Raw genomic sequence first — 18,942 nt, 5'->3', positions numbered from 1 at the left:
ACAGGTAGGCATTCACCACCATGCCTGGCTCAGTTTATTCTTTTTTTAAAAATTTTTAATATTTTATTATTTTTATTTTATGTGTATGCATGTATTGCCTACATGTAGGTAAGTGCACCTGTGACATGCAATGCCTCAGGACAGAAGAGGTTGTCAGGTACCCTGGAACTGGAGTTACGGATGGTTGTTAACTGCCACTGCCATGTGGGTGCTGGGATTTGAACCCAAGTCTTCTGCAAGAACAGCCAGTGTTCTTAACTGCTGAGCCATCTCCAGCTCCAAAAATATTTATGTGTAGTGTATTCCCTGAATGTGTAAGTGCATCAATGTTGTGCAGTGCCAGTGGGGGTTAGAAGAAGGTATCAGATTCCCTGGAACTGGTGTTATGGATGGTTGTTAAGCCTCCATGTGGGTGCTGGGAATTGAACCCTGGTCCTCTACAAGAGCAGTGCTCTTAACCACAGAGCCATCACTCCAGCCCCTAGTTCATTCTTTCCCACCAACTCCAGAGTATATTTGCTCTCTCTTGTAACTGCACCTGTCCGTATGGATTTATAGCACTCAATGCAGACATGCAGGGCTTTGGCAGACCCAGATGGTCATAACCAGGTGGTGGGGGGGAATCAGGGGCAGAGTTAAGAGTATGTAGACTTCCAGGGCTGCAGGTGAGGGCGAAGTAGTATCAAAGACTAACCAAGTTTATCAAGACGGAGCCAGGTCTACAAGATCAAAGGGTAGTTGGAGAGTTAATGCGGCCTAAGCTCTGAAGCTGGTGTTGGCTTACAGAGACGGGACCCCACAGGGCATTTGTATTGTCCACCTTTATCATAAGTGTAGGGTGAGTGGCTTAAAGAGCCCTAGGACTGGGTCCCTGAACTCTGGCCAGACCCCACTCTACTGTGGGAAACATTCTGGGCAGTTAGCACCTCCTGTGTTGCAGGTTATGACCGGTACTACAACAAGTACATCAATGTGAGGAAAGGGAGCATCTCCGGTGTCAACATGATCCTGGCGGCCTATGTGCTCTTCAGCTACTGCATTTCTTACAAGGAACTCAGTAAGTGCTCTGCCTGACCTAGTCCCTGGTGTACCAGGAGAATGCAGCAGGGTTTGCTGTTAGGTATCTATCCTGGTGTGTCCTGGGTGATACTGTTTTAAGCAGGGAGCTTAGGATAGAGAACACAGGAAAAACAAGGTGAAATTAGGGTAAAGGTTGTTGTATTTTGGAAGCATATTGCAGATAATGCAGCTCCTGCTAAGAGTTGGCTCATCTTCCTGGACATCACTGAGGAGAGCAGTAGATTGAATGGGTTAAGCCAGTGTCTGTAGTGCTTGGAGGAACACAGCTATTCCTGCCTGGAGCTGGTAACAGCACCTCTGAGTAGGTTTTCCCGGGCTGTTTCTCAAAGTGTTCAGCCCCTGCCAGTATCATACCAGAGCAACACTTCTAATGGTCAGGCTCTAGGGGCTATCCATGTAGGTCTATGTCCTGGGGAAGAGCCCACAGAAGGATTTATTTGACCACATAGTCTGCTGCCATCCCTGTCCTGTGTGTTTATTAATACACCTGTTAAGGGGCTGTCTTTCCTAACTTTAGAACATGAGCGACTGCGCAAGTACCACTGAAGAGGGGCTGGTGTGGAATGCGGTGCACTCCTGGACATGACCACCTGCCTAGCTCCCATCAATGAAGAGTCCAACCAAGGCTGGATCTTCCTATATCCTGAGAACTAATGTCCAATAAAAGCGACTGGTTCTTGTTCTCTTGCCTGGTGTAGCATTGTCCTGTGCTCTTAATGCCCTCTGCACACTGCTACTTGCTTGGGATCATGTCCCAGCTCACTAGGGACAGCATGTCACCTGGGGTTTATAGCTGCCCAAAATGCCCTCACCATAAGCACTGCTACTTTGGTTGATTGACAACACAGCACAGGCCCTGTGACCCTGAGAATACTAGACCACTCCCGGCCAGTGTGTGGAGGTGCCATTGTGGTGAGCCCAAAGTTATCGGTATCCATGCCATAGGCAGTGATTCCTGTTGACTTGCTGGAGCAGGCTTGGGATGGGCGTGAGAAAACCTCAGGCCTGTCGGAGGTGAGCTGCCCCTGAAGCACTCCCAATTCCTGACTCTAAAAGAGGCCAGACACTAGTTCCTTATGGGGGATTGGGGATGTAGAGTAGTATGCATTGCAGTCTCTAGGTCCTGGGATCAATCTAGGCCCAGCTTGAATGAACAGGCGTCATCAACTGTCACCTGGGCTAAGATGCAAGGCCCCTTCCCAGCAGTGCCCCTTGGCTCATTTCTTGGAAGGGACGGACACAGCTTTGAGCCCAGCAGCTAGTATATTCTCTTCCTCAGGAGTCCCTTAAGCAACAAACATGGGTTAAAAAAAGCTTTTTGCTTTTTAATCAATTCATAAAAAGCATTCTTATAATTGAACTTGGATAGGCCCACTTGCCCAGCAGGTTGCAGGTGATGGATTCACATTTTCTAGGCTCAAGGATGGGCGGCCTCTGCATGCCACAGGTGTGAGTGACAACGCAGAGCTTGCTTGGCAGGAGGTAGGCACAGATGGACTGGGTCAGCTACTTCAAGGGTGATCTGCAGTTCTGGCTGAAGGTGCCCCACGAGAAAGCAAGCCCAGACAAGTGCCTGGCACCCCTTTCACCTGCCACCACCTGGGCGGAACCAGGCAGTGAGTACTCCCGACTTTGCCAGGAAGGGATCTGTTCAAATCACATTGATAGGCACAGCTTCAGGATTCAGCAGGACATGGAGGAAGCAGGTGTGGCCTGACCACAGCTCCACATGATCCACCCATCCTTGCCAGGAGCTGGTGTTTAACAAGGCCCTGAGGGGAAATGGCCAGCCATCTTCCACACAGTACCATGGAGCACAGTCCTTCCCATCTCTCCCTCCCATGGAGGGCGAGGGTGCACGGAGTCCCAGAAATGAGGCACTGATGTCCAGGCTGACGACACTGGCTCAGGGAACCCCACCGAAGCACATGTCCCTTCTCAGAAAAAGACTACAGCAAATGATCAGAAACTAGGAGGCACAGCCCCTAGAGTGAGCCTCTGCACATGTGCCTGCGCTCCAGCCAGAGTCCTGCCTGCTGCTATACTGGGGAAGTCAGGTGCACACTCCCAGCAGCAGGGCCTGTTGGGCTGCTCCATGGTGGCGCCATATGCTCTCACTGTCCACTGAGAAAAGCCAAGTGCCCTTTGGTGCATCTGTTGGCGTAGTGTCCTTTTTCACCACACTGGGAACAGCAGGAGGAGGAAAGAGAAAAACACCTTTCAGAAACCATTTCCAACTAAGATGTGCCCATCAAATACCAGTCTAGGAAGAGCTCTGGAGTTCTCAGTGGTAACAGTTCTGCTGAGGAAGCTCGGAAAGAAGGTGCAGAGGCACAGACCAAGAGAGCAACGCAGCAGGCAGGGCAGTGTGCGGGGAGCTCCTCCAGCCCCACCTCACCTGCACTGGACCCAGGCCTGCCTAACGGGCTCCCACAAGTAGGTGTTAGGATAAGGAAGCCCACAGCACTGAAGAGCTTCCCACCAGCCCCTCCACATGGCAGGCCAGTCACTTACCTTTGAGCCAACGTGTGGGGCTCCCTGAGAAGACAGGAGGGACCAACTCCAGAGAAGCCACCAGGCTCCTGCCCCAATTCAGGAGCCACTGCTGAGAACACTGAGGGTGGGCTGTACCCAAAGCTTCCCCTCCTGGCTCTTGCATAATGTCTGAGCTACTCAAGGGTTTCAATCACAGGGTCAGAGTGATGGGCCAGTGGGCAGATCTGGTGAGGTAGGGCTGGCAGTGTGACCTGATAGAGTTGCCCTTGACTTGTCCCGCCTGATTAACCAGGCAGGCCCTTCTGTATGCCTGTTCTTACAAGTCTTCAAACCGCGGAAGGACATCAAAAGTGAGCGGCAGCCTTGAGGCAGCCCTGAACAAACCACCAGGAGGTGCTACATCAGTGCTGCAGGTCCCCGCCCCGCCCTCTTCAGTCCTTGCCTCCTTGGCTTTCCTCTCAGAACCCAGCCTCCTATATACGATTTCTGTGTGGCCCAGGTAGCTGCTCCTTAGCCCTTGGGCTAATGTGACCACCAGAAGGGACCGGAAGCCCCGCTCTGAGTACCTGGTACACCCACTGGTCTCCACAGCTGGTCCGGAGGAATACAGAAGTCCCCTGAGGCGTGCTAAGATTTAGTTTGGTCCCCTTGGTCCCACCTCCAAGTCTCAGAACCTGGGAGTGCTTGCCTCAGAGGAGGCCTTGCTGAATAGTGCTGGATGGAGGCCTCTTTTGAGAAATAATCAGGGAAGCTTGGCCTCCCTGCCTCACCTGCTCCACATTATTTCTCACACATACCTTTTTTTTTTGGTCATTTTGAGACAGGGTCTCCCTGGGAGTGCTGGGACTAAAGGCGTGCGCCACCACACCTGGCTTCTCACATATACTTTTAAGTACCTGCCTTCCCTTCCTTCAGGAATACCAACTCCTCCTCGGGTAGAGCAGGGGCTAAAGAGTGCCTGGCTGTGTGGCACTGCGCTACATGATTTTACCCCCAGAAAGGCAAAATCAGAAACAATCAACATGGCTTTTCTTTCAGCAGGATATTAGTTCTCCCACAAAATGAAGCACTGTAATTGCAGCCTGCTTTGGCCATGGCCTTTCTTAAGGTCTGGCAAGAGCATCTCAAGTGTATACCCTTTGGCTCAGAACTGCCTGTAGAAGGCACAGATGTCAGCACCTTTCAGACAAGAACTAACAAATGTCCAAGTGTTACAGTCAGCACTCTTGTTAGAAGCAAAAGCCATGGTCTTTCAAGAGAACCAGTAAAGTAAGGAATACAAACTTCTTGTGGTTATTATGGAGCAACTGAAAAAGATCAGACTTCCACGCAAAGAACCCAAGGTATTACAAAGAAAAAAATGTCACAGGGCTGGCTCAGCAGTTAAGAACAGTGGCTGCTCTTCCAGAGGACCCAGGTTGGGTTCCCAACATCCATATGGCAGCTAACAACTGGCTGTAACACCAGTTTCAAGGGAATCCGATGCCCTCTTCTGACCTCCACAGGCACTGCATGACACTTACATGTGTACTTACATACATTCAGGCAATACTCATATACATAAAATTTAAAAAGAAAAAAAGGGAGGTCAGAATGCATGTAGATTGGGAATCTCCCCATATACACGTGTAAATATACACAGGTATATGTATATATTTCCCCTTAATGTTTTGTGTGTGTGTGTGTGTGTGTGTGTGTGTGTGTGTGGTGTGCAGGACTATGTGTTCAAATGTGTGTGGGCTTAGGTGTGTATGAGGGTACATGTGCATATGTCTGTCTATGGAGGCCTAAAGTTGATTTGGCACAGTCCTCAGTTGCTTTCTACTTTATTTACTGAGGCAGGGTCTTTTAATTGACCTCAGAGCGCATGGACTAGCTACTCTAGCTAGTTCCAGGGATCTGTTTGTTTCCTGTGAGTGAAGATTACCAGCAGGCTGCCAGGCTCACTCAGCATTCACATAGGTTCTAGGGAGCTGAACTCTGGTCTTCACATTTACATGGCTCAAAGTGTTTTACCCACTGAGTCATGTCTCCAGTCCCTACCCAAGTCTAATTTTTGAGACAGGGCCTTAAGCTCAAGCTGGCCTCAAAACCCTTGCTCCTTCTCCCCCAGTCTGAGTGCTGGGTTTCTATAGGCCTGTACCATTATGCCCAGCTGTTAAAATATATACTGTATGGGTAAGTTTAGAACAGCAGTTGTCCAAATGTGGCCTGGAGACCCTGGTGGGGTTAAGTGTAGGGTGCTGAAACTAAGACGTGAGATTAAAAAGTACACTGAATGCAGTGGCAGATTAGGAAGGATGAGATAAGGGACAACACTCACACTATCTCCTAATTGCTTTTATGAAGGTCTTATGGAACCATGAACCGGCCTTGTGTTTTGCTAATAATTACCAATTCTAAGTCTTGGTAGGTCTAATTCTGTTGGTGTTTCTGTTGACTCATGCTGTGATTTTTAAATTACAAGCTCATTCTTTGAAACTCAGTTGTGGGTGGGCTTGGGTTGAGAACTACCCTGTTTGGATGGATGCAGGGATATACTGTCAAGCTTGTAACTCTTCAGCACTCACCAAAGTTGCAAAGTTCTAACTCATGTAAGGTCTAGCCAGGAACTACAAATTCTCATTTCTGAGTGTCCTATTTTTGTATGGGTGGAGTATGTTCCTAATCCATCCTCTTCCCTTCCCTATTCTACACAGGATCTGAGGAGGCCTAAGGAGTAGCCAGAGGCTTTGCCCATCACTCTCCCCTGAGTTCATTTTGTTCCTCTACCCCTGTGGAAGACTCCCCTTCTTATAGCACACGGCACTCAGCATGTTTCCACCCTCCTCCATCCTGTCCTGATATTGCAGGACGTAGGATGGTGTCTAGCCCACCACACTGGCCCACCTTTACTCCTCAAATCAGCAAAAACAAAGATAACCATACATCTGTGGAATGAGAAGATGACCCCTGAGAGAGAACCCCTGCCCTATCCCCAGCCCTGGGACTCACCTTGTAACAGGTGACCTGCTCCAGCGGCCGGGGTCCCCGGTTGCCTGTGCTGCTGTTTTGACTCTGCATGACCCCAATGACCTGCGGGGCTCTCTGCTGATTGGGAGAAGAGTTCTGACTCGTTAACTGGATCAAGGAGGACGACCTTTGTAATGGCGGATTGTTACTTTGCTGGAAAGAGTTACACAACACGGTTTTACTGTGGAAAACACGTGCACGCGGACTACCGATGGGGACAGGAAAAGAGGGCGGGACCATTCCCGCATGACTGGCAGGAAGACGGCTTCTGCCACGGCCCGTCTCAGGAGTGGGCACAAAATAAAGTTCTGGTGATGACGGCAGGAGCTGCTGCCCAAAAAACACCATGCAGACACACAAAAACGAAAACTAAAAGTTGAAAAGAAAACATTGAAGAGACAAGAGGAGGTCTCTGGGGCAGTGGGGTAAGGGCATGATCAGGCCTTACTTTTGTTTCTGAGGTTCTAGCTTCAGGTCAGGATGAACGCTTGGTTCAGCCAGATGTTTAGCAGCCTACACGGCGAGCAACAGTCATAGAAAAACAGTTGGAGCCTGACACACTGACCTGCAGCCTAGGGGCTGAGGGCCCTCCTCTGGGGAGTCACTTGAGAAAGGGGGCAGGGCACCTATGCTGGGGATTCCAGGGTAAGACCATCTCCAACCTGGTAGGATCTTAGCTCTGGTCACTTTCTTCATGAAGGGACTAATTGGATTGCTGCTACTACCTCCTGAGGGTGGGGGTCTGTAGGCTCCTCAGTCTCTAGCACTGGCAAGAATGGAAGGGGATGTGGCACCTTACTCAAAGGCCAAACAGCTAAAGTGAGGCTTGAGGAAGCATGGCCAGTTTATGTAGAGGGCCTGTTGGATGCCCTGTATGAGACACAGGGCAGCCCTTCATCTGGGCCCACTCCTGCCATGAAGTTCAGGGTCCCCTGGTTTGAGTGCGCTGCCGAGTACTCCATCTGTCTATGGCATTTCTTTCTACTCATGCTTGTGGGGACAGACTGACTGAACTGTGGGGTATCTGGAGCTGGCTAATCCTTTACTCCTGTTTGTGGCAGGAATCCCCATAGGTGCTGCACTGCATTGGCCAGAGAATAGTCGGCCTCGGTGATGCCCCTCAGAAATCCCTTCCTCTCGAAGTCCAGGCTTCCTCTTTGTAAGGTCTGACTCAGAAGCAAGAGCAGCCAATGTGTCCCCCTTCCCCCAGCTCCCAAGGCAGACTCTGCTGAGCTACCACTCTGCTGAGTGACTCTCTCACCACTTGAACCTCACCCTCCACCCTGCTTTCTAGTCGCTTCACTGAGGTTCTAAGTTAGAGGCAGGAAGGGAAGGGGCCACAGGGGAACTGAGGTGGGACGGGTGCCTCGAGAATAAGCCAAATGCAAGAACTGGACAGCATTTCCCTTCTCTCTTGCCTCCCCTGGCTCAGATGGTCCCCAGCTGGGCAGATCTCACACTGAGCTGGGCAATGAAACTCTCTGCAGGGCTGGTGTGACAGCAGAGGAGCCAGGGCACAATACCTTTGTTGGAGGCTGCGTCTGCTGTGGCAGTGGGGGCTGCTCAGTGGTTCCCATGGGCAGTTCAAATCGAGGGCTGGTCAGAGAGGAAGACGTAGGCATGAGAGGAGGGAGGCCACGTGGTTTGTGAAAAACCACACCTAGCCTCTGAGCAAGCAAAAGCAACCCAAGCTTTGGGACAGAGTGGGGCTAGCACCCAGTGAGGACCCTTGGAGCTGCAGGAATGGCAGAAATAAAAGAACCAATGGAGGAACCTTGGGCAAGGGCTGTGCCAAGAAAGGAAGCATGACCATCCTGGTACCCATGCTGTGCTGAAGAGGAGGCGTGCATGGATGCCCCTTCCCCTTGGGAATCCCACAGGAGTGTCAGCACCTGACGATGCAAAGACACCTGGTGACACACCCACCTGCAAGCAGGCATCCCTGCATCAGGGATAGGGAGCAGGACCCAGTGGCAGCCCTGGTCACTTGCCCTTGGTAAGGTAGGGACCACAGCCCCAACTAACCAGGCACTATGTTCCTGCTGCAGGTTGGGCAGGATAGCCAATGGCATGGGACAGGGAGGCTCTTCTGCAGTCCCTGAACCTCAGACAGAAACCAATTCGCAATTACGAAGTGACACATGTGCTCAGGGTTCCTGAGGAAAAGGCAGTGCACCTGAGAGAGGGGCGCTAATTCTGTCAGGCAAGAAGCACTCTGCTTTAGAGGCCCAGGGACCTGCATTTGAGCAGGTGCCACCACCCACCCACCATTAGTGACTGAGCCCTGAGCCTTTGTAGGGTTTGCACATGGGAAATGACCATTCTTCCTTTTCTTCCTGGAACACAGCCTATAGCTTTCAGCAGATTCCTGGATGGCCCATGACCCATGGGAGGCTAAATGCTGGGCTAGCAGAGCTGCCTTTGGGCTCTTCAAGCAGCAGTCAAGCAGTGGTTCCTCCCCCATTGTGCAGCCTGTCCAGACCCTTGGGTGGCCCCCACCCAGAGACCCAATCCCAACTCCACCTGGGAAGCACCCAGAGGGTGGCACTAGGGCCAGCTACTCACTGCATGAATTTACACGACGGCCCCTCGGGGCAGAATCCCACGAGGTAATTCACACAGATGACCCTTCGAGTGTGCCGGTGCCTGCATAGGGGACCTGCAGAGCCCAGCATTCAGGTCACTCAACCATTCTGTCTATTGGGCAATGCCTAAGTGTCCCCACTACCAGTCAGAGCCCTGCCCAGACTGCCTAGGGTGCACAGAGCCAGAGTGTGGCTTCAGATGGGCCTTCACAGGGACAATATGCAGAATTCAACGTCTCCACACTGGTCAAATCAAAATAAATAAATAAATACAGCAAAATCCTCACTGGTCGGGTTTTGCTAGGCCAGCCTGGGCAGTAAAGTGATATGCCAAGAGGACCAATGGCAGCATTGGGCATCAGGAGGGCAGAGGAGGGCTCCCGTCACCTACCATGCTTACAGAAGCCGCGGTCGTACCAGGGGCAGTCCTTGATCTTGGACTCGGGGTCAATGTGCAGGAAGGGGCACTCCTTGTTGCTGCACTCCCCTGCAGGAAACGTGAACACATGGCCTCCTGCTACTGTGCCAGGATGGCTCCCGAGGCCAAGGGGATGTGGGTCTAGTGTCCAGGACTGACCTGCCTAGGACCTAGCTGGGGGCAAGTCTGTGGGGCTGTGACAAGTCCTTCCTCCACATCCTTCAGGATTGCTGGGAAGGCACTAATGGAGCTTGGCCCAGGGCATCCTGGCAAGGTGGGGGACCAGACATTCAAGTGCACCCACTGAGACCAGGAAATCACTGTTCTACTGACTGACTCTTCACATCTATGTGCTATGATAGGGAAGGTCTGAAGAACTATCTTAGGAGAGACACAAGGATTACTTGGGAGTTCAAGGCTAGGGCCCTGTGGTAGCATGGGTAAACTCTGCTGATGACAATACACGTGGACTAGCACCTCTCAGGAGCAATCAACCCGGCTGAACCCAAGCATGGGGAAACACCTCTGGGTGACTGTCTGACCCCACCCCCTGCTGGCTGCCCTCTGCTATCAATGCTAACACACTCTGCTTGGAGAGCAGAGAAAATGCAAACTCCTGCCCAGTCCTCTCACCTGTACCCCTTTTATTTATAGGCCCAGTGTCCCTCACCCAGCAACACTGACTCCCCCGTGGTCTAAGATGAACCTTCAGTCACTTCTATCGCCTTAGCTTCCAGCTTGGGCCCAGCTCAGGACTCCCCTCTGGGGGCCTCCCAGATCACTCAGCCTGAAGCCAAATCCATGGAGTATCTTATCACTGTTCATTTCTTTCATGGCACTTTCCATAACCAGTTCTCTGTATCATCCCCCTGGTTTATCAGCTTCCTGGCCCTGGGTCACTGGGGCAAAACTCTGCTGGATAAGGACAGGTGGCCTGTCCTCTTTACTACTCTCTCTGAGGCACCTAGAAAGGGACCCTCAACACAAGTGTGGGGCTCAGCTGACAGGAGCTTTGGACAGCATCTGCACAAGGCAAGTTGTGCTGTATGAAGGACAGATAAACAAAGGGAACATTACAGACATGGGTGTATCCTCTTGCCATGAAGGAAGGATCCCCCCAAGACAGCCTCTAGAGGTGTCCCCAAGGGAGAGCTCTTGAGGCCAGATAGGCTGCTCTGCCTCATTCTAGTAGTGCTATGGGTGAGGAGCTGGGGGAGGATGTGCTATAAATGTACCAGATAGGAAAATCTTGAGACAGCAGGGAGCAGGGAAGCCTGTGTCCTATTTCTGTGTGCTTGGACCTCTCAGCCTTATACTATGACAACAAGACAAGTCACAACTATCACTAAGAAGTCAGCGGTCAAAGCCAAAGTGGAAACTCAGCCCTTTTATCCCAGCACTTAGGATGCTGAAGCAGGAGGATCACTGTAATTCAAAGCCATCCTGGGCTATATTGTAAGTTCTAGGCCAATCTGGGTTAGAGTGAAATCCTTTTTTAAAAAACCAAAACCTAAGCTGGGCGTGGTGGCACACACCTTTAATCCCAGCACTCGGGAGGCAGAGGAAGGCAGATCTTTGTGAGTTCGAGGCCAGCCTGGTCTATATAGTGAGTTCCAGGACAGCTGGGGATACAGGGAGACCTTCTCTCAAAAAGCCAAAAAAAAAAAAAAAAAAAAAAAAAAAAAAAACCCAAACCCAAACCCAAACCTGCCGAGATGTGGAAATATTTAACATCTTCTCTTTCTGAAAGTATGAAGCGTGCCAAGCACTCAGCTCACCTCAAAGCCTTTAGGAGGCTTCTGACCTTTCCTCTACTCTCTGGCCTCTGCACAGGGCATAGGGCTAGAACAGACCTTGAGCTGACCATCAGAACTTCTTCACTGGACACATCTATCAGCAGACCGGTGATCGCTGGCCCTAAGTTCTACACCAGACCCACCACCTCCACTCTGCCACCTGTTTCTCCACGCAGAACATGGGAGGCCTCCTGCTCTCTAGTCAAAGCTCAAAGCAATCTTAGTTTCATGAGAAGAATAGGCTCACACCACCAGAAGACAGCCCAGACCTGCTACTGAGGCCTGCTGGGACAGCTATGCTATTATCTCGCATCACACCCCAGAGAGAAGGAGTCCATTCAAGCCTGGAGCTCATCAGTGACCATGCTAGGAGATGTGGACTTCAGGGATAAGGCTGCCATGAGCAGACATAAGGTCTCTAGTCAGCTGCACTTCTCACTTGATCACTGGGACCCATTAAGTCTTTTTTTTTTTTTTTTTAGGTGGGGGTCGTTTTGAAACAGGTTCTCTCTGTAGCCCCAGCTGGCCTTGAACTCAGAGATCCACCTGCCTCTGCCTCCCAAGTGCTGGGATTACAAGCATGCCACCATACCCAGCTGACCCGTTAGTCTTAATGTCCCCAAATACTTGAAAGTGCTCCAAACCCTTGAGTGCCACAATCAGATCTCCTTACTGAGGAACCAGTTCAGGCTACCAGGCACTCCCCAAGTTCTGGAAAGATGGGAGAAGACAGAAAGATCCAGCAGACTCCAAGTCCGAAAAGCCTCCTGGGATTTCACAAGCCTTACCAAACTTGGAGTAAAAGTAGCACTCAGGCATCTTGGTCATGTCGTACTCATGCAAGAACTCACACTGGTCCCCTTTCTTGCAAAGCCCTCGCAGCCAGTGTTTGCACACGACTGTCTTCTCACCGCTGATGTGGCGGAATGGGCACATGCCTCCTGCCAAGGAAGAGGGGATGGGCTGTAAGGAGAGAAGCAGGCTCAGGGGGAACTGACCCAGGGGAGCTGGAGAGCTTTCCCCCCACAGTTCCCTGAACCATCTGGAATCAGCAGTCCTGGAAGGTGGCAGAGGTATCCCTGCAGAAGAAGTGTGGCTTTAGGCGGTATAAGGGCAAACACTTCAAATTTTAATAGCTGTGTATTTTAGTTTAATGTGTTTTGGAAAAATGCAACTTAAATGTCTGTTCATAATTTTACAGACACTACTATAAAGATGGAGTATAACCACCCTTGGGTAGGGGCAGAAGGCGGGTCAGTTGATTCCTTAACAGTTCTAGGGGCTAGAGAGATGTCTCAACAGTTAAGGGCACTTGGCTGCTCTTGGAGAGGACCCACCTGCCTCTGCCTCCCAAGTGTTGGGACCTAAAGGCGTGCGCCACCACACGCAGCTGGTTTTATTCTCTTGAGACAGAGTCTCACTATGCAGCCCCATCTGGCCTGAAACTCAACTATGCAGACCAGGTCAGCCTAGAGCTCTGCCTGCCTCTGTATTGTGGAATTAGAGGCATGGACCACCACACTGACTGAATACACCAGACTCACTGTTCTCTGTGATTTCTTAGCCAAAGACAATGCCTATCAAACTCTTTTCCAGGGTCCTGTTGACACTAACCAGGCCCCAACAGAGGACTATCCAGACTATCCATTAATTCCTAAGTGTTACTGGGCAGGACCTTACATGCGTACCACAAATAGGTCTGAGTATTTTCTTCACTATGAGGAAATTAATTTAGAAAACTAAATTTTTTTTTTTTTTTGGTATATTTGAGACAGGGTCTTCCTGCAGCCTCAGCAGGCCTGGTCACTATGTAGACAGGTTAGCCTCAAACTCACAGAGGTCCGCCTGCCTCTGCCTCCAGAGTGCTGGGATTAAAGGTGTGTACCACCATGCCTAGCAAAACTAAATTTTAATCAGAAGCAGACCCAGACTAAATGAGTGGAATTTCGTTTGGGCGTTTATTTGCTTGTATGTTTTGAGCTAGGTCTTATTATGTAGTCTTCAGTGGCCTGGAACTCACTATGTAGAACAGGCTGGCCTGGAACTCTCAGAGATCTACCTGCCTCTGTCTTCCAAATGCTGGGATTAAAGGCATGTACTAACATGCCTGGCCAGAGGGGTGATTTTAATGGATGAACTGGTTCTGTGAGTTTGAGCTCTGCAGTGCAGTTACTTGCTGCTGAAGCAAGACTTTCCAGGTAGATCAAGCAGCGACTTCAAGGCATCTGGTCAGGCATCACTCCCCAATTGGGGTCCTGGTCTCATTCCCACATACTTGCTCACCTATTTCTCTCTGACGGGTAGTAGGTTGGGCCCTGTAGTTGTTCTCTCGAACCTTAATAAAATTGTCCTCAGGCTTCCTTGAGTCTGTTTTTAAAATATTTTATTTATTATTTTTATGTGTATGAGTGTATTGCCTGCATGTATGTGAGTGCACCCGTGTCATGCAATGCCACGGAAGTCAGAAGGCGGCTTCGGATTCCCCTGGAACTGGAGTTAAGGATGTTTCGTAGCTGCCATGTGGGTGCTGGGAATCAAACCCAGTTCCTGCAAAGAGCAGTCAGTGCTCTTAACCGCTGCGCCATCTTGCCAGCCCCTTGAGTCTGTTTTTAAATTCTTTTATCAATGAGACTAAGAACTCCAAAAGAGAACCTCCGTTTCCCAGGTAACATACAGCACCCAGTGTGAGGCTTCTGAAATACCCCCAGTTACATGACAACCCACCTTCTGTTACTACAGCCATCCTTAATTCATGGCACTACAGTTGTCCTGTAGCCACTAGCCACATACATGTGCCTACTAATTAAAAAATTCAAAATGTAGTTCCTTGGTCACACCATTGATGATTCAAAGTTCTTACTAGCTGAGGTTGGCTTGTGGCCCCTATGTTGGACAGCAGAGTTGTATGACATTTCCTTCCAATGTTGGCAGAAGTTCTACTGGTCTAGATCTTTCTGAATCAAAGCCTTACTCTAGTCAGACCTCCCCAGGGGTAAGCCATCAGAAGTGTGACATCCCCAGAGTGTGTCATCCTACTAGAGAAAGACACTGTCCCTTGTTTGTATATGTCACACGTCTTTGGTTCTAAAGTTGATGCTAGTCTTGAAGCTGTAGGGGTACTTTTTAACAGGACACAGCCTGCCTGTGTCTAGGATTCCACTAATGGTCCTCTATCCTTTAAAGGCTTCTGAATCCCCTCTTTTACTACCTATACAATTTTTCCATTTTTCTTTTTTTCAGTATTTTTTATATGTATGAGTGTTTTACCTGCATGTATGTATATGCCCCGTATGTATGGAGACCAGAAGAGGGTGTTGGATCCCCTGGAACTGGGATTTGAGCTAGTTTTGAGCCACCATGTGGGTACTGGGAACTGAACCCAGGTCCTCTGCAAGAGCAGCCAGTGCTCTTAACCACTGAACCAGCTCTCCAATCCCATTTTTCTATTTCTAGTTCTGTGTGCCACTAGAACTGTTTGTTCTAGTTCTGTGTGCCACTAGAACTGTGAGTTCAAGGCCAGCCTGGTCTAAAAAAAAAAAAAAAAAAAAGAATAAAACCAAAAAAGTCTGCAAAAAATAGTCAGAGATTGTGGGGTGTGGTAGCACACATCTTTAATCCCAGTACTTGGGAGGCAGAGCAGGTGGATCTCTGTGAGTTCAAGGCCAGCCTGGTCTACATAGTGAGTTCCAGGACAGCTAGGGCTATAGAGAGACCCTGTCTCAAAAAGACTGGAAAAAAAAAAGAGATTGGACTTGGCCATGGGTAACTGTGGGACCACGAGAAAGGTCATGAAACCCTCTATGCCACTCTGTCTACATATATGAAAGGGAAGAGTGACACAAGAAGGCAGCCTGAGCCGGGCAGGAACAGTCTGTGATTAGGTTTTGGGCAGAACAGCTCAGCAGTCTCCTCTCCTAGCCTATCCAAACCACAGCGAGGGACACATCTACAGAAGGCAATGCAAGCTAGATACTTTGGTGGCCTATAAGTCAGCTAGAGGTCAAAGTAGTGACAGGGCATCTTTCAGGAAAAAGGTTGGGAAGTCTTAGGGGTTTCTTACCTTTGCCACAGGCTGCTTTCAAAAAGAATTCACACACAGCAGCTCCCGACTCTATAGACAGGAAGGAAAAGAATCAGCCATCAACCAAAGCCAGGTACCAAACCTACTTGACATGACTGGAGGAAGATGCTCTTGTCATCTTCCACCCAGGGTGTAGGCAACAGTGGCAAAAATACAAACCCCAACCAAGTCAGGAAAAACCCACCCACTACAGACATAACCTGCAAAATGAGATAGACATAGGGTGAGCCAGAACATCACAGGAAGCCACGAGCTTCCAAGGAACTTAGGAGTGGGTGGGGAGCATAAGATCACAGATATTAATTACCCCCAGCTCAGACTTCCCAGGAGGGCTAATTTATGGGTACATTAGCGTGAGACAGAGGAAATACCAACAATGTGGTAGATGAGACGGATTCCAGATAACAGGCACTAGTCTAGATGGAAGAACACAAACCAAGAAGCAGGCCTATTCTTAATATGCAGAATCCACAAATAATTCCAAAGGAGCCTGGCCTCTCATTCCCACAGGTGCAATCGGTTGTAGGGAGGGGAGTATTACTACCGAGGCAGAGTGTGGCCGAGGTCAGTGGGTCCTGACCAGCTGTTGTGACTAGTTCAGAAATTTAACAGTCATGGGTCTTAAGGCAAACTTCTTTTTTAAAAATGGAGCATCCAAGTATATTTTTTTTTGAGTTCTCTCTCTCTCTCTCTCTCTCTCTCTCTCTCTCTCTCTCCCTCCCTCCCTCCCTCCCTCCCCTCTCCCTCTCCCTCTCCCTCTCTCTGGTCTTTTTGAGACACGATCTTCCTGTAGCCCCAGCTGGCCTGGAACTTGCTATATAGACCAGGCTGGCCTTGAACTCAGAGATCCACTTGACTCTGCTTCCTGAGTGATGGGATTAAAGGCATGCACAACCACACCCGGCTCTTTTTGAGAATCTCATACACAGGGAACAAACTGTTCCTGGCTTCATTAATAGTTTCCATAGGCATTTCAGATAACAAACAAACCACCAGATGTGGCATCACCAAAGCCCATTCTTGTACCTCCTTTGCTAACTTCTTTTAATCCCAGTATTTGGGAGGCTGAGGCAGGAAGATTTGAAGTTCGAGAATAGCATGGGCTACATAGCAAATTCCAGGCCAACCCAGTAAGACTGTCTCAAAATACAAAAGCAAAACAAACAAAAACAAATAAAATATAGAGGCTGGGGATGTAGCTCAGTTGGTACAGTGCTTACCAAGCACGTAAGACACCCTGGGTTCAACCTCCAGAACCACATAAACTGGGTGTGGAGGTGTATGCCTGTAATCCCAGCATTTGGAAAGAAAGGAGGATCAGGAGTTCAAAGCCATCATTGGCTATTATGAGTTGGAGGCCAGTCTGGGATACATGAGAACCTGTCTCAAAACAAAAATAGCAAGAGTGTGGTTCTTCCTTCTTCTTAGAGGCTAGGGTTGTTGCATTCCTTTAAGTCGGAAATTCAGTCTTGGGAACTTGGATGGGGCTATAAAGAAGATGGGATGAGTATGCCTTAAGGGCAGAATATACAGTTCTCAAGAAAGAACCACAGAGACCAGTGAGGAAGGGCTGTAGCCTTGCCAAGCTTTAGCAGACTCAACACACTCACAAACACGCAGTGAGGGCTGAGGGTATCTCCCTGGAACTGGGCTGGGGCATCATGCTATGCACAACTCTGGCTCTCCCAAGGAAGAGGTACTTGAGGGCCACACTACTGCACCTGCTTCTGCAAGCATGTGGATCTGTGATGCCGGGTGTGAGAAAGGTGGAAGAAAAGAGCTGCCCCACGGCCTCAAGGTAATGCTATCAAGACAGGCAAAGGCCTCATGTTCAAGAGTGCGCCAGCACAACGTGGTCAAAGGTGTTGAGGGGTAGGTAATTAAAGTGTGTGTCTGAATTTGAGCAGCTGCTTGTTAAGAGGTATTTGTGTGATAGGCATGCTGACACACACACCTGTAATCCCAGAGCTAAAGGAAAAGGACAGTAATGCCAGCTTGGGCTACCACAGCAAGACCCATCTCCAAAACACCACCAAGGGCTAGAGAGATGCCTCAGGGGTTAAGAACACTGACTGCTCTTGCAAAGGACCCAGGTTTGGTTCCCAGCACCCACATGGCAGTTAACAACTGTTCCTAACTCCAATTCTAGATCTGATGCCCTCTGAGGGCATTGCACAGACATGTGCACCTAAGTACATGCAGGCAAAACACTCATACGTGTAAGATTTTTTAAAAAAATTAAAATACCACCACCACCACGGAAATGATGGATGTGTGCATAAAATTAAGTGGTTTGAAATACGTCCCTTGGTACAACCACTGTCATGCACAGAAATATCAGCAAGAGGGGCAGACTTAGATGTTGGGTACCTGACCAGGGTGGACAGAGTGAGGATGTAGAGACCTGGGAGAGCACCACTGCAGACCTTTAGCAGTTGAGGAAGACAGCTGGGTACTCTAGAGGTCTCCAGGCCCTGTCTTATAGAGACTTTCAGCAAGTCCCTTCCACACCTGGTCCCCAAGGTTCCCACCAATAGACTGAACTCAGTGATCTTTAAAAGCCCTGAGCTCCAGTTTCTAACATTAGATTTAAAGTATAACTAGATAGGAATGGAGAAGGAAAGTAGTTGTTTCTCTCCAAAGTATAAGCCACCCCATCACGTAGAGAAGCAGCAAAGAGAGCTCAGGCTACCAGTCCTGCTTGCAATAAGTGAACCGGAGTTGGGGCAGTAAGGAAAAAAAAGCAAGGGCAGACCCAGAACTAGGAAGAAGCATCCAGGAGTCCGAGGGTTTACTTTGGTGGGGTGTCCGGCAGTGAAAGAGACTCTCCTCCTTCACTAGTGGCCCGGTTCGGATGAAAGCGAAAAAGAGGGCGCTCAATGGGGTGGAAGTCGGGGGACATTCTACGACTTTGCTCTAGTTGAAGGAGCGTGGGAGCCGGGGGGAGGTTCCACTCCAGGATCACCTGCGTTCGTTGAAGAATTCGTATACAACGGACAGGACACGGTCCTGCTCTCACGAGGACTGTCACGGAGCAGCCTCCAGGGGCATCAAAGATTCCAGGAAAGGGATCCCAAGTTCAAGATGGGATGGGGGAGCACCCCAGGCTGGGAAGAGGGCCTGGGCGAGGGAGAGGGTCCCTGGGGTTTGGAGGGTGGGAAATCCCGGATGAATCGGTGCCGCCACCCGCCGGGGCCCCTCGCTCACTATCCATGCCGGGGAAGGGCAGCGGCTGCGCCCCGAGCTGCTGCTCCACCGCAATCTCCAAGTCGAACTTGATGTGGTCCACGCTGGCGATGATTTCCTGCATGGCTGCGGCGACGGCCTCCTGGCCCGGCTCCCCTCGGGTCTCTTAGCCGCTCTCACGCCACTGCCCGCCGCCCACTGCGCCTCCCACCACTCTTCTCTGGCTTCTCCTCCGCCTGGCCCGCCGCTGCAGCCGCCGCTGCCACCGCCGCCGCCCCGCGAGGGATG

The 18,942-nt window shown here is 50.1% G+C and overlaps 2 protein-coding genes and 1 non-coding gene across 9 annotated transcripts in view; 1 reads left to right on the top strand and 2 right to left on the bottom strand.

The window, feature by feature from the left end:
* The window catches only part of Atp5mf (ATP synthase membrane subunit f), a 12,061-nt gene extending 5,649 nt beyond the window's left edge, over positions 1-6,412 (top strand). The window contains exons 3-4 of one of the 2 annotated variants that reach the window (XM_029559142.1): positions 941-1,057; positions 6,276-6,412. In XM_029559142.1, the coding sequence (XP_029415002.1) occupies positions 941-1,057; positions 6,276-6,292 (134 nt within the window). In that variant the 3' untranslated portion in view covers positions 6,293-6,412. Of the gene's footprint in view, positions 1-940; positions 1,058-1,597; positions 1,768-6,275 lie in introns of those variants that run through there. The other variant, XM_008824039.3, reaches the window with a different exon arrangement.
* Cpsf4 (cleavage and polyadenylation specific factor 4) lies at positions 2,385-18,942 on the bottom strand. Of its 6 annotated transcripts, none has more exons than XM_008824044.3 (8): positions 18,676-18,942; positions 15,448-15,498; positions 12,176-12,328; positions 9,565-9,660; positions 9,154-9,247; positions 8,112-8,184; positions 6,571-6,666; positions 2,385-3,263 (listed from the first exon to the last, which is right to left on the bottom strand). In XM_008824044.3, the coding sequence occupies exons 1-8, from the start codon at positions 18,776-18,778 to the stop codon at positions 3,195-3,197; spliced, it is 735 nt and encodes a 244-aa protein (XP_008822266.1). In that variant the 5' UTR covers positions 18,779-18,942; the 3' UTR covers positions 2,385-3,194. The 6 variants fall into 6 exon arrangements, with proteins under 6 accessions (XP_008822266.1, XP_008822267.1, XP_008822263.1 ...); XM_008824045.3 differs by having other exon boundaries at positions 6,571-6,663; XM_008824041.3 differs by having other exon boundaries at positions 6,571-6,741; positions 18,676-18,939.
* LOC115068592 lies at positions 4,533-4,665 on the bottom strand. The gene has a single exon (XR_003847934.1). It is a non-coding gene; the product is annotated as a small nucleolar RNA SNORA69 (small nucleolar RNA).

Source organism: Nannospalax galili, unplaced genomic scaffold (assembly GCF_000622305.1).
Source record: "Nannospalax galili isolate Female #2095 unplaced genomic scaffold, S.galili_v1.0 scaffold809, whole genome shotgun sequence".
Lineage (NCBI taxonomy): Eukaryota > Metazoa > Chordata > Mammalia > Rodentia > Spalacidae > Nannospalax > Nannospalax galili.
Note: the sequence above shows the minus strand (reverse complement) of the source record. Positions and strands in the feature narration are given on the sequence as shown.